Genomic DNA, 14,877 nt, shown 5'->3' on the forward strand with positions numbered 1-14,877 from the left:
TATATAAACGGAATGTCTTGTAGTAGTGGCCATGGAATGTTCAGGTTCGGCATTATCAGATAATCTACAGACGCCTTGGGAATAAAATGAAATGGACAAGGCATCTGGTAATGAACATATGTTAAATTTAATAGTATAGCTATTTTCTGATTTACATATTACCATACACTAGTATTTAGTATTTTCATTGGTTGAACGTTCCCAACTTTAAGAGTGGCGTGGGCACAGTAGCAGTAATAAAAGACGCAGAAACGATGAAAAAATACCACAATATATGCCGAACTCGACTCAAAACTCAATCTTCATTTTCAGTCCATTGGCAATAAATAATGAGAAACTAACACATCTTTCCCAACATGTTTTCATTTTCCACAATTAGCTTGCAACTGCTTACAAAAGTTACAGAAATTTTCCGAATCTATATAGGAGGCGTTGCTGCACTATTTTTTTATGACTAGAAATCTTGGAGACCATGCAAACACAACATGTCTTTTACTCGATTGCGTTGCTGCTACTTGTCTGTAATCGCCGCTTTCCTCCGTGGGCTCCAAAAGTCCCATTGTTTCTCCATTTCCAAATGAAGCATCCCCTCCCATCTCACTGAGTGCAGCCAAGATTGACTTACTATCTTTTATATAATTCAACAGTTTGTCATAAAGATCCGCAGAGACAATATCCTTATCCCTGAGTAATGCAATAAATTCCTCTGCTCACTCCACGTCTCCTTTGCATTCGAAGTACTCCAGACAGGCAGCCAAGCTTTCCTTGCTTGGCTTCCACCACGACTCAGAGACCAGAATTGCTTCCTTCATTGCTTCGACTCCCTTTTTAGTTTGATCAATCTGAATGTACCCTGTTGCCAAATAATAGTAAGTCCATACATTAGGCTTTATTCCTTTCATGACCATTATCCGGTTTACAAGGGCTTCGGCCTTTTCCAGAAGTCCTTTTTTGCAAAACGCATCAATCAAGTGGTTGGGAATCCTGATATCATGGGTTAATTTTCTGGATTCCCACTCATTATATATCTTCTCAGCACCCTCAAAGTCATCAAACCTCAACAGTTAGCTTATGATACTCCTATATCCGGCATTGTATATTACCTCCATCTTGTAAACCTCCCAGAGTCTTACCACTTCATCTTTCTTACCTATTGCCGCGTATTGTGTGAGAAGGTAGTCAAATGCTAAAGCCCTCTTTTTGGCAGTTATCAATCTCTCGGATTTCTTTAGCATTGACGAAGCCTTTTCCAAAAGCCCAGCTTTTGCGTATGCATTTGCAGCAATAGCATAAACAGTCCAATTCAAAATACCAATAGGATTGGATTCAATCCTTCTTAGAATCTTGTTGATTCCCTTGAAGTTGGAAGCAGCTGCGTAGGCGCTGAGCCTGATACCAAATGAAAATTTGTCAAATGAGATGCCCTATTATTCCATTTCGTGCACCAGGGTGTCCAGCTTCTCGTGATTTCTAGTCTGATAATAGAGATTAAGCAAAACATTGTAAGACACTGTTGTCCTATCCAACCCCAAATCTCTCATTTTCTGCATAATAGCTTCTGCCTTCCCCACGTGTTTAACATGGGCGTAGCAGATGAGAAAAGCACCATAAACCTCGAGAGCTCTAAACTTTATTGGCACATTACTGAAATAATTCTCAGCTTGTTCTATCCCATGAACTTTTGCAATCAGGTCTAGTTGGATGGCAATATCACGGGATGAAAGGTCAAAGTACCTTTTTTCAGTCATCCACCTGTTAATAAAAATAGCTACTCTGACAATCAGGAGCAATAGTTTTTATATAATAAGAAAAACAATTTCTTCACTTATAAAAAATAAAGTAATGCTAGATATAGTCATGGAGTGAGTAAGCGCCGCGCAATCCTTTTAAAAAAAGTGAGGTCAACTATTAAAAAAATTTAATTTTTTATCATATAGGTCTTATATTTATTCACTTTTTTTAAAATGATTGTACAATACTTACGCTTTCCACGACTACAAATATTATTTTTTCTAAAAGATAATATGATAACTATCTTCAGAATACTCATCCGGAAAAAAGAAAAGATAACTTTCTTCACAATAATTGCACAGGTATTCCTGGATATTCGAGACCCCGCAACATGACATTAATTGAGAAATTATCTCAACCTTTTCATTCATCCCAAAGAAGGATCAAGTTATTTTGAACCTGGTAGGACATGCATAACAAGCCGCTAATGCTATTAGGAGGCACTCAGATTCTGCTTATTATGAGCTCTCAGCAAAAACATGCAGGGACTGTTCTGTCATGTTATGCATGCTTGTTATGAGCTTTCAAAAACCTTTTCATTCATCCCGAAGAAGGATTCAGTTATTTTGAATCCTAGTAAGGCATGCACAACAAGCTGCTAATGCTATCAACAGACACTTAGATTCTGCGTGTTGGAGCTCTCAGCAAAAACATGCAGGGACTGTTATGTACGTGTCAACATGTCTCCGATATTTCACTCACACATGCATCAGTACCACAATCGCTGAGAGGCAATTCTCAAATACTAAATAAAAAAACGTAGTATTTGTATGGACGTTTGTATCGGGACAAACACCCAATCCAACAAAATCAGACTCGTCACTACTACTAGTACTTATAAGCCTTTCGTAATAATGAGCCATACGGAGCTCATATCAACGCCTCAACATGGTAGCCTTTTTCAACTCATCCAAGAACTAACGCGCACACGTTGGTCAGACCTACAAAGGTTTCTTTTAGGTATTTCCATCATGCAACCAAGCAATTATCTTACTCCATCATAAAATCAAAGTGCCACTCTCAATTTCTCAAAACGTGATTTTAACAACACAAATATACTTATATGAACAAAGAAAATAAACCATTTGAGATTCTGTGTTTCGCATATTCTGATCCATAAAAAAGAAAAAGCGCAATTTGGGGGAAAGGATACCACAAGGACGTGGGAATATCGTTTGTAGCGTCTGACTGCTTTACAATGGTGAGGAGGGGTTCTCTGTTGAAGGTTTCGCCTTCTTTGATCTATTGATAGAGTATCAAGATGATTGAGATCCTAGGATCTTCGATGGACAAAATCTGACGATAGAGAGTAGGGGTGAGCATCGGCCGGTCCGGACCGGCAAACCGACCGGACCGGTACTGTTTGGACCGGACCGGACCGGACCGGACCGGACTGAATTGGGTCCGGTCCGGTCCGGTCCCATTTTTAAGGGACCAAAAAGATTCGGTCCGGGGGTTTTTCACCCCGGACCGGACCGAATAGAAATTAAAAAAAAAAAATTTATTTATATATATTATTTATATAATAGTTGTATATAATTAATTATATAATTATATATTGTGATACTCCGTTTTTACGTGTGTTTTCACTGAAGGGTTGTTTTTAATTTGAATAATATATTGGTTTATTTATTTTAAATTAATGTGTTTTAATTGGTTTTTAATTTATTTGAGGTGGTGTTTAATTTATTTTAGTCGTTTTACGGTTTTTAATATCGTTTTCGGTGGATCTGTTTTTGGTTTCCGGAGTGAGGATTGGACCTCATTTATTTTCTTTTCTCTTTTTCTTTTTCCCTTTTCCTTTTTCTTTTTATTCTTTTCTTTTTTTCTTCTTTTTTTCTTCCTCTTTCCTTCCCGGTTTCTCTCTCCCCGCGCAACACTCCTCTCTTTTCTCCTTCCCGTCGCCTCCACTTTGACCGGCCAGTTCTCCGCCGTCCGGCCACCGTTTGGTGCACCGTCACCACCATTCTCTTCCCCTTCCACCAGAGATCATCTCCACCAATTTTCAGAGCCATCGGACCAGCCGTTAGCTTTCGAGAGCCGCCGGAAGTCGCTGCACCTGCTCTGTTTTTGCCCCTGTCGCCGGTTGCTTTCGCAGCCCAGAACCGCCGCTCGCCGGCGGCGTGGCCGACACCACCCACCCAGTTTTCTTCCCCTCTCACTGGTGAACATCCCCACCAAGTTTCACCTCCATCCGAGCCACCGTTAGCCGCCACGAGCTCCTCCAAGCCATACGGTTTTTCACCGTTTCCGGCGCCGTCGCACCACCTCCGGCCACCATCTTTTCACAGCTTCTTCCCCTACCTCTTGCCGACCTAAACCACCCATTTCCGGCCTCGATCCGTTGCCGGAGCAGCTCCCACGAGTTCAACTCCGTTCAGCCCCTTTTTGGCCTTCGACCGCCATTTCCACCACCACCCACGACCAAAACTCATTTCCCTTAGCTTCATAAATATCTCAAGGTCATTCCCTATCAATCCCGAACCTTGGTTTGTCCCCGTTCGAAAATGGGTAATTTATTACCCACGACAACAATGTAAATTACACTGTTACGTTGCTTTTTCTCCGCCGTTTGCAACGCCGGGTGTTTTCAAAGATTACCGTATAGCGCTGTAAGTATTTTCCAAACCCTATTTTCAGATTTAAATATATATTGCTCATTCAATTTATTTTATCTGTTGGTTGGTTGATTCCGGACTGAGTCCGAGGAGTTCGGGGGTCGGATGGATGGAGGACGGAGTTACTTGTTTTATTGTTTTATGTTGGTTGGTTTTTTTTTTTTTTTTGCATTGATATGGCATTACATGGTGCATGCACGTGGGTTTTTGTTTATGTGTGAAAAGCCTGTGTATTGGCGTAAGTGGTCTTACGGGTGCGTGTGTATCACGACCCCAAGCCGGGATGGGGTATTATCCCGGTGGAGCTCCTCTGGTCACTCGGGAGCGGAATAAACTGAGTGATGTCCCCTGAGTTGTCGCTAGACGACGGGAGCGGGGGCTAGGGGTTGCTTGGCTACGAACGCGCCGGGCGCGGAACCGGGCATCGCTCTACACACCGACTCCGTGGCCCTTCGCTGGTGAGGGCTAGAGGATGCTTGGCTACGAACGTGCGTGGCACGGAACTGGGCATCGCTCGTTAGGTGTCACATGCGTGGTGGTACTCTGCGGTGTGGCACTGGAGCCAGGGTGTGCGGATGACCCCTAGGGGAGGTCATGGTGCATACGGTTAATATGGATTCTGGTTTGAGTCGGATAAAGGCCAAATGTGACTTTTGGCGTGTTTTTCGGAAAGGATGTGTTTTTGGGCCAAATGGGTTTTTTTGGCGTGTGTGGAAAAATTATATTTTATGGGCTTTGTGCATTGGGCATGTTTCATGCATATTGTTTGAGTTCTATGTGTTTTTATCTGGTAGTGTTTGGGTTTTACTTACCTGCGGTACCATTTTTGGTTCCGTAGCTTTTGGTGCAGAGTTTGAGGATGAAGATGAGGAGGATGAGCCCGAGGATGCGGCTCCGCCGGGTTGCTGATGCTATGCTTTATATTTGGTTTAAAACTGTATTTGTGTTTTGTAATATTTTATTTATGTATGTTTTAAACAGCTTGTATTACGTTAAGAACAATTCTGGTACTTAGTTATGACTTTCGTTATCCGTTGCGTGTTCTTTTGTGCACATTTGTTGCTTTTGCACACACTTGGCACCCGTCGATAGGATGGTGACCCGGGTTGTCACTATCCGGACGTCTCGATTTCCCCGTATTCGGGCGTGGGGATTTTGGGGCGTCACATATATGGTATAAAAAAATATTAATAGTCTAATATAGACTATAGGTATAGTAATATAGTTATACTAAATCACTATAACTAATACTTTAACAATAATTAAAACTAATATATAGCTATACAATATACTTATATAGTTGTACTAATAGTATTAGTCTATTATATACTCTAAAACTCAATTCTAATATATACTATATAGTTATAACTAATACTAATATTTATATTAATACTAATGATGTAGAATATAGTTATACTAACTAATTGATTCAACATAACTAATATTACTAATATAATATAGCCAAATTATAATATTAATAGTCTAATACTAATACAATTATATAGTTATACTAATCATAAATTCATAATAACTAAATCATTATAAGTCTATAGCTATATATATTTAGTATCAATGTATTACTATATTCTTTAATGTATAACTATTAACTATAATATATAGTACTAGTATAACTGATCAAAAAACAATATATATATAATACGAGTATATATATTAATGTATTAACATATTATAAAAGTTATAGAATAAATTATAATATATCATATATTTGTAAATTTATAATAGTATTAGTATAGTTAGCTTAATATATAATATGTTAGTATTAAATCACTATAACTGCATAGAGTATTAGTAATAAGAGTATTACTATTATTTAATATAGTATTACATATGGTATTACTATCATTACATATAGTTATTAGTTATAGTATTAGTATTAGTATAGTTATTAATACTAGTATAGTTATTAGTACTAATAGACTAATAGTATTAGTTATTAGTATTACATATAGTTACATATATAGTTATCACTATTACTATTATCACATATAGTTATAGTATTATTACTAATAGACTAATAGTATTAGCATATTACTAATATATATATAATAGTATACTATATGTATATATATTAAATATATTACAATATAATTACATAAATATTAAAAAAAATGTCATTAAATATTAGCATATTACATAAATATATAGTTATCACTATTACTATTATTACATATACTTATTATTACATATATTTATTAGTTATAGTATTATTACTAATAGACTAATAGTATTAGCATATTACTAATATATATATAATAGTATACTATATGTATATATATTAAATATATTACAATATAATTACATAAATATTTAAAAAAATGTCATTAGAAAAAAAAAAATAAACCTTGGACCGAATGGACCGACCGGACCGGTCCTAATGGAGTTCGATCCGGTCCAGTGTGGGAAAACCCTGAACCGAATAGGTCCGGTCCGGTCCACAAAACCTCCCCGGACCGGACCGAACTCACCCCTAATAGAGAGTGTTCTGTGAGACATTCCTACATTCACTCCATTGAGTTGGAGTTGTTGAGGTTGAGTGGAGCGCAACACCCCATACGTTACCAAGACCAAAACGAGTGCACAAGGTTCGTATCGTAATCATTTGAACAAGCTTCATGAGAGAGAGAGAGAGAGAGAGAGAGAGCGAGAGACGCATAGGGTTTAAATTAAGAAGGCGAGTGCACAAGCAATATCGACATCATATCAAGAGGGGCTTTAAGTTTAAATTTTATAAAAATTTAACCCCTGAAAACAACATAAATAATACTTACAATTGTGAGTGTACAAATACATACAATTAATTTTAAAAAAGTAAATAAATACAAAATCCACGTAAAAGAAAATTAATTTTTTAATAATAAACTTTACTATTTCTCAAAATGACTACATGTCACTTACTCTTTCACGACTTTATATAACATTATCCTTCCACCAATACCATGAAAACTTCAATTTATAAGTGCATGTGAAGAATCTATGAAGATGAAGTTACTTAAAAACTTCCGAGTTTATCAAAATGTTGTGTTATGACAGTCGGCCTAAAGAATGGGCATGACATACCCCCGTCAAGATGGGGCATAAGATATTAAGATTGTTGATGTTGATGCCTTCAAATGAACAGCATAATTTTGTGAAATTGAAGGGCGATCGCACTCATCAACAAAAGTAAACATTTCTCACTTGAAATTACTCAATATCCATAAATTAGATATAAACTCCAAACAAACATAAAGTAAATCCTCGTTCCCCCAAAAAAACACCAACCACCATGTTCAAGACTTCTACAGATAATTGAAGTACTAAGAAATACCGAGCCAAAACCCCTCGTCAAGGGTATAGAAATTTCTAATCTGATCCCTCAACGATTTGCCTTGGCAACTCTCTCGATCTCATCCTTCTTCTTTATGGCGTAGCTGTACAGAGGAAAAATTCATTTAAGTAATGATGTAAAAAAGCATGAACGCACAAATGTGGCGAATCAGGGAGAGATTGAAAAGAGGTTCTGCGTAATAAAGAGTCAACAAATAAACCAAAGCAAGGAAAGTATTCTAACAACTAAGCTCTTATTTACCTGTTGGAGGAACCCTTGGCAGCATTAATAAGTTCATCTGCCAAGCATTCGGCAATGGTCTTAATATTGCGGAATGCAGATTCCCGAGCTCCAGTGGTAAGGAGATAAATAGCCTGATTTACGCGGCGCAGTGGGGAAATATCAACAGCCTGACGCCTAACAACTCCAGCAGAGCCAATACGGGTTGCATCTTCACGGGGTCCACTGCAGTAGAATACATATTCAGAAGATTAAAATTCGTGGAATTTTTAAAACACTAAATTGAATCACTGGCAGGGAGCCTAAACCAATCACTAAATTGCCCAAGCATTGCATCAGTACATGTCATATTATTAAACTGCAACTCCCTCTTGCATTTTCCGAGTCCCCCCCTCCCCCCCCCCCCCCCCCCCCCCCAAAAAAAGACTTCTTACAATTAAAATTGTCCATTAGTAAATGCAAAAGTTGAAGGGCACAGATTTAGCATACATTGAACCTCCAAATTTTTCTTCCTAGAAGGAAAAATAATTGTACTCGTTTAGCATACCTGTTGACAACAGCATCAACAATAACTTGTATGGGGTTCAGATCAGTCAGCAAATGAATAATTTCCATTGCATGTTTAATAATCCTGACGGCCATGAGTTTCTTTCCATTGTTCCTACCATGCATCATCAGAGAGTTTGTAAGCCTCTCAACTATTGGACACTGGGCCTTACGAAATCGCTTGACTGAGTATCTTCCAGCAGTGTGAGGAACATAGGTAGCATGCTTGGCTGGTACAACTCCCACATAATCAACAAGTGAAATGTCACTGACCTAAATGGGGAAAAATTTTAAAGCAAGCATGTCAAAGCAAAATCACAACAGTGAAGGTGAGGATAACTTCTAACAAGTGCAACTGAACAAATAATGCATAAGAAAATAAAAATAAGGGACAACAAGTGAGTTACATAAACTTATCATGGTAACCAAGCTATAAAACACAACATATAGTGTCAAACTAAAGAAACGTGGCTTCTAAGCACAAACCAAGCAGCGATAGGACACCGCAACAACAAGCACAGAAATTTAACCAATTCATTAAAGAGAATTATAATCGACCTAAAGTCATCTGTTATTAAAGAAAATAAAATATTTCGTTTATCACTCAAACCGAACAGAAAATATTTACAGCCACCAGTATAATCCCACCATCATGGATGTAATCCCCAAAAGAATAGATATATATATATATATATATATATATATATATATATATATATATAAAGCAACTAAAATTACTCGAACGAAAAAATAAAAAAAATAATAAACGCGAATAACTAAGCCAGTTAAGTAAACGCTCGTGCAAAAAATATAAATCTGTGTAAAATGTCACACCACATAACCCACTTCACGATTACACCCAATATCTGTTCTGCACTTATACAGGTTTTATTTTGCCCCAATGGTGATTTTACGTTCTTCAAAAAACCAAGCAGATGTTAGAGAGCGTAAAATCCTAAAGTTGAAATCGGAAAAGCTAAAGATTTGGAGGATTTGGAAAGAGATGGGAACCTGAACGTCATCAAAGCTCCAGCGGTTGAAGAGCTTAACATCGTGGTGAGCCTGCACTGGATCCTGAGGGATCCCAATCTCAACGTCTGCCATGGCTTTTCGTGCTCAGATAGAGAGTGAAAACCTAGATATGGAGGCGCTGTATCACACGGTGAGGGGGATGAGGACTGAGGAGTATAATGCCCTAGCTTTTAATTCTTTTTTATATTTACGGGGTACCAATAGGTCTAATGGCAGCGATTAATCTAGTGCGGAAATTACCATCATACCACTATGGACGCTACTGTTGTTTTTAGTCCGAGTAGTCTATTAATACTGCAATTCGAAAATCCGATTTGATTTGGATTTTTATTCCAACTCCGCACTAATTGTTTTCTAATTCTGATAAAGTTGGAATCAGAGTTTTTTTCTTTAAAAGAAAAATCGGGAATTAGAGTTGAAGGTAGCGATGTACCAATTTTGATTCTGATTATCATCTCTGACTCTGATATTATAAATATTTTTATAAAAATATATATATTTTTTATATATTAATCATGTATTATATTATATAACAATAACTCATATAGTTAGTTAAATTTAATAATATATTGATATGAGTAAATTATTATAAAATAATATATTTATACTATAATATAAATAGATTAAATTGACTAATAATAATTTAGTATATATAAACACCATACTATTAACTATTACTATCAAGTAACACTAATGTATAATAACAACTATTGTATAAACACTAATATGTAATAACATGTAATATTAATTATATAATAACTAATGTATAATAATATTTAATACTAAAGTATTATGTATAAACACAAATATACAATTTTATAATAAACGTAATACTAATGTATAATAACTAAACTATAATAACATGTATTGGTAATATATAATAATTAATGTATAATACATGTAATACTAATGTATAAACATTAATATATAATAACATATAATACTAACGTATAATAACATTAATCTGTACAATGATATATTTTTTTTTTAATTTTGGTTATGTTTTAATAAAATTGAAATTTGGGAAATTATTTTATTTAAAAAAATTGAAATCTGGAACCCAATCTGATTAGTGAGAGTTTAAAATTGTCAAATTAAACTTTCAGTTAGGCTAAGAAAAGAAGCTCAATAAAAAATTTCAAATCCGATTCCACACCGATTTGATCGAAGGCTATGCAAATTGGAGTCAAAGTCAGAGGTAGGGCACTTAGACTCAGACATTATCGGTGCTTAACCCTACTTATATATAATGCAAAATAGTAATATGCTGAATACAAATTTCAAATAAATAAGTTTAATACAAGCCCTTTAAAAAGTGAATGGCACTATCATTTAGATTGGTTTTCTTTTTTTTAGATATATTTGTGTTTATCTGTTTTTTAGTATTGTATTTTTTCTTTTTTATATGTTTCAAATACATAAAAAATACTTCAAAAAAAGAAACAAAGAAAAGGCGTCCCTAACATTGTCGAAATAATATGCAACATTATCATCTTATTCTTTTTTTTTTTGAGGGAAAATCTTATTCTTATTGTACAAAGTTGATTTGATATTTTCTTTTAATTATTAGATTAATTCCTATTTTTTTAGAATTAACAATTTCGAGGGTTGATAAATAATTTCACAAGGATAAAAGTACAGATTTTCAGTTTTTAGTTTTTGCTTTAGAGGGAAAGTACAGATTTTTCGCATTTCAATATAAGCACTTTTATTAGAATTAAAGTATTAGCAATGGCCTCAATAAATTTTGATTAAAATTTGATTAGAAAATTTACTTTTATTAATTTTAACGAGTCACTTTTTACTACATCAAATAATAGACTCAACAAATCTTTCATTATTTTATTAAAATATTAATTTTTAACTTTCAAATTAGAAAGGAACAAAATCAAATAATGTTTGATAGGGAAAATACTAATAAATAAATTGTAAATAAAATCACATTAAATCAAGAAAAAAAAATCATAACCCACTTAAAAAAATAAATCGCACCGATATCTTACCCATCAACCAAACAAAGAAGTCGTAAAAGAAAATAAAATCACATTATCCAAACATAGAAGAATCAAACCGAATCCTTGTGTTAGCATTTGAAAAGATTATTTTTTAGTCTAAAAATAATATTTAACCAGCCCATTCAGCTCAACAAATTTGACCAGCCATATGATTTAAAGTTAAAAATACTGTTTATTTATTAAGCCTACTACTGCAATTTATTTGATACTTTAGTTAAAATTTCACTTTAGCTAATTCACTACTTGTGTTCTTACCCATCCCAGCGGCTAAATGCCGCCATTCTTACCCATCCCCGTGTTTCATTTAAGCAACGTAGGCTGTCGTGCGCAAGGCATACCGCTCTATGACCGAGTTTTATACTTTAAACTGTAATCCCGACCTGGTTAAGTTCAGGATTTTGTTACATGCCTTAACAACGGTCACGACTAACACGTATGTCATCGCAATATAATCCATTCTAAAACTTGCTTTTCGATGGGTAATTTTAACGCTGAAAGAAACACTTTTTCATAAGTAGAACTAGAAGAACGACTACATTTCAATCCGAGTTCAACAACAAATCTTAAAGTTATACCCAAGTTATGCCTCAAGGAGTACCGGATTCGTAAATGGAAAATCAAACCAAGTGTTCAGGGGTAGAAAATTTAAACATCCACCTCAAAATTCCCCACTGATAGTGCCATAGAATAACTACAACTTTATCATCGCAATCTTCTAGCTTCTCTTTCTGACTCGAGTAAGGTAAGAATGTCGCCTTCCCTCACTGGTCCCTTGACATTCCTCATAATGAATCGGTTCTGATCGTCCAGAAACTTGACTCTCACCTGAGTCACCTGACCTCTCGATCCAGTTCGACCCATAACTTTCACCACAACAGCATGCTTCACTTGAGATTCCATCCTGCACAGATAGAAAATAAAATCAGGAAATAGTATTTTAATAACAAAATAAGCATGAAAACATCGGCATCTCTGCAAATTCATTCTTGAGAAAAAATTATGTTTCTTCTTTGTTGGTTAGAAAGAGGGGGGGGGGGGCAGCAAATATAGCCATTCTAGGACCAAAAGTGTGCAAGTTCGCAGAAGCTTGGAAATCTAACCTAATACCAGCCTGCAGTTAGTCCAAGATGAATGGCACCAACCATAGCTATCCATACCATAATCTTAGTTTTCCACAAGCATCATAAATTTACTTTCACAAACCGATATCCCAGAATAGACCAATATGCGGTGCAAAATACATTATTATTGGCTCTCTCATTAATATTGGAATTAAAGAAGATAAATAGTGAAAAATTAAGCAAACAATTCTATTTTGGGCTTTCCGTCGTGCCATTTTAATGATTAATGTAGTAACAAACAGTTCCTTTCCAAGTACAGAATGCATAGGTAATCAACGAAATAAACAGGATAAAAAAAAAAAGGGATGTAGAATGCAATTAGTTATGTAAATCATATTCAGAATAATTTTCAAACACAGATTTGATCATCAACCAAAACCACTAACATATTTTTTTCCAATTAAATCAGTTCACCACTGACTTGTCTATAAGCCATTTGCTCTATAATACAAACAATCAGAAGTCACAGTTGCATACGAACAAATGTTATTTTATTTTTATGATGGGGAACCACCCCACAGCAGAGTCTTAGGGCCCACCCATCTAACCTAAACCCCCAGAGAAACTAGCACAACAACCCACTGCCATAGCCTCCCACTTAAATTGCAGTTTGATCCCAGGAGGAATCGAACGAACCTGTGACATAGGGCTAATGCACACAAATTCACCCTTACCACTTGGGCTACCCACGGATGGTTCATGGAGCCTCACTGTACAGGGCCCTTTGGACCCAACCTGAGGAGTAAAACCAAACGCACAACCCCCTTTAGAATAGAGTATCAAGTAATCCATGGGAACTCCTAGTGGGGTGTTGAACCCGGGAGGTCTGAGGTCAATCCATCTCATTCCATCTCAACATTCAAACACCATTTAAACACACACTCTTCAATTTTATATTTCCAATTTTTTCATTTAATCATTACAACTTTCCCAAACTTTCAAACAAAATACAAAAAACAATTCAATTTTTCCAAATCTCAAACCAAAAGTAATATTAAAAAATTATATTATAACAATATTTTAACTTTAAAATATTTTTATTCAACTTTTTCTCTCATTTTTCAAAATTTCATCAAACATCTTAACTCAAATCATTTTAATGTTATTCACAAACTATCCCACTACTATTTACGGATTTTTCATCTAATCTCATTTGTGTAATCAAATGAGGCCAGTCTACAGCTCACCCCTACCCTGCTTTTGGCCAGTAGGCTGCAATCCGAGGGGCATACTTATACAAGAATTCCAGCACCGGATGTAGCAGAAACAAAATCACATTCAGCCTAATTAAAGCTACAATAACAGATAAGCAAAATATTTTTGTTTTCAAGAGCTATTACAAAGTATTGAGGTACTTTCCTCAACTTTGTCAGTAACCAAACAAAGAGCCATGGATCTTCTAGTAAGCACAAAGTTTTTAGTAAAACAACAACAGATTTAAGCAGTTAAGCCAACGAAAACATAAACCTTATCAAAACCATATATAATAATCTAGCAGGCTTACTCCCGTTGTGATCCTTCATAGATTTTTCTCTCTCTTGTTTCCCCTAACATTCCCTAAAGCGCTAAACACCCAAGAAATTTGACTTCATAAGAACCTACAGATACCAGTACACAGATATTTACTACAACCCCGTTTGTTTTGAAAAAATATTCTTACCCAATTTTTTTCTGGTCAAATTTATTGCCTCTAAGATTCCATTTTATCTACGCCAAACCTTCCCGTGAAAGAAAAATAGGCAAAAATAACCAAACTGAACTAGGACTCGGTCTCCAAGAAAAGCTACGTAAACATGTTCGGATCCGAAGATATGTTCGTGGGATATTGATAACCGGGTTGTTAATATACCTGGAGAAGAGAGTTACTTTGGGATCGCTGGCGCTTGAGGTCTTCGGAGAGTGAGTCGATAGGTTCGCCGCTCAGAAATGCCCGAGAGAGAGAGAGAGAGAGAGAGAGAGAGAGAATTAGGGTTTTGAATTTTAATTTTTGTGGAGGTCGGTTTGAGAGAGTTGATGCTATCGACGGTCCAGAGTCGATTACGTTTGTACAACGAATAGTAGCCGTTATACTTGTAAATGACTCATCAAACGCAGCGCGACTTGTTTAGGGCATGTTTGGGATTGTGGTAGGAGGTTTAAAAAATGTGGTAAAATGGTATAAAGTATTTGTATGATAAAATTTATTT

The 14,877-nt window shown here is 35.7% G+C and overlaps 3 protein-coding genes across 4 annotated transcripts; all 3 read right to left on the reverse strand.

Moving 5' to 3' along the window:
* Positions 1–710: 710 nt before the first annotated feature.
* LOC122275923 (pentatricopeptide repeat-containing protein At2g20710, mitochondrial-like) lies at positions 711–1,748 on the reverse strand. The gene is made up of 3 exons (XM_043085268.1): positions 1,510–1,748; positions 1,104–1,389; positions 711–1,040 (listed from the first exon to the last, which is right to left on the reverse strand). Exons 1-3 carry the CDS (start codon positions 1,746–1,748, stop codon positions 711–713), a joined length of 855 nt encoding a protein of 284 aa, XP_042941202.1.
* Positions 1,749–7,583: 5,835 nt separating this feature from the next.
* Positions 7,584–9,721, reverse strand: LOC122277645 (40S ribosomal protein S5). The gene is made up of 4 exons (XM_043087728.1): positions 9,535–9,721; positions 8,525–8,796; positions 7,999–8,202; positions 7,584–7,840 (listed from the first exon to the last, which is right to left on the reverse strand). The coding sequence occupies exons 1-4, from the start codon at positions 9,625–9,627 to the stop codon at positions 7,786–7,788; spliced, it is 624 nt and encodes a 207-aa protein (XP_042943662.1). The 5' UTR covers positions 9,628–9,721; the 3' UTR covers positions 7,584–7,785.
* Positions 9,722–12,053: 2,332 nt separating this feature from the next.
* Positions 12,054–14,720, reverse strand: LOC122277648 (40S ribosomal protein S28). 2 transcript variants are annotated; one of them, XM_043087732.1, is made up of 2 exons: positions 14,558–14,720; positions 12,054–12,471 (listed from the first exon to the last, which is right to left on the reverse strand). In XM_043087732.1, exon 2 carries the CDS (start codon positions 12,468–12,470, stop codon positions 12,273–12,275), a length of 198 nt encoding a protein of 65 aa, XP_042943666.1. In that variant the 5' UTR covers position 12,471; positions 14,558–14,720; the 3' UTR covers positions 12,054–12,272. The 2 variants fall into 2 exon arrangements, with proteins under 2 accessions (XP_042943666.1, XP_042943665.1); XM_043087731.1 differs by having other exon boundaries at positions 14,541–14,714.
* Positions 14,721–14,877: the final 157 nt, after the last annotated feature.

The sequence above is a fragment of the Carya illinoinensis genome, chromosome 9 (genome assembly GCF_018687715.1).
Source record: "Carya illinoinensis cultivar Pawnee chromosome 9, C.illinoinensisPawnee_v1, whole genome shotgun sequence".
Lineage (NCBI taxonomy): Eukaryota > Viridiplantae > Streptophyta > Magnoliopsida > Fagales > Juglandaceae > Carya > Carya illinoinensis.

What these genes read in the sequence shown, in the direction of transcription:
- LOC122277648 (XM_043087732.1), bottom strand. Translation starts at nt 12,470, where the DNA reads ATGGAATCTCAAGTGAAGCATGCTGTTGTGGTGAAAGTTATGGGTCGA.
- LOC122277645 (XM_043087728.1), bottom strand. Translation starts at nt 9,627, where the DNA reads ATGGCAGACGTTGAGATTGGGATCCCTCAGGATCCAGTGCAGGCTCAC. An exon ending in GGAGCTTTGATGACGTTCAG is followed by an intron (nt 8,797 to 9,534) that starts GTTCCCATCTCT and finishes TTCCCCATTTAG; the next exon opens with GTCAGTGACATTTCACTTGT. An exon ending in GTTGATGCTGTTGTCAACAG is followed by an intron (nt 8,203 to 8,524) that starts GTATGCTAAACG and finishes ATTCTACTGCAG; the next exon opens with TGGACCCCGTGAAGATGCAA.
- LOC122275923 (XM_043085268.1), bottom strand. Translation starts at nt 1,748, where the DNA reads ATGACTGAAAAAAGGTACTTTGACCTTTCATCCCGTGATATTGCCATC. An exon ending in GGGTTGGATAGGACAACAGT is followed by an intron (nt 1,390 to 1,509) that starts GTCTTACAATGT and finishes ATTTGGTATCAG; the next exon opens with GCTCAGCGCCTACGCAGCTG. An exon ending in GGGAGGTTTACAAGATGGAG is followed by an intron (nt 1,041 to 1,103) that starts GTAATATACAAT and finishes GATGACTTTGAG; the next exon opens with GGTGCTGAGAAGATATATAA.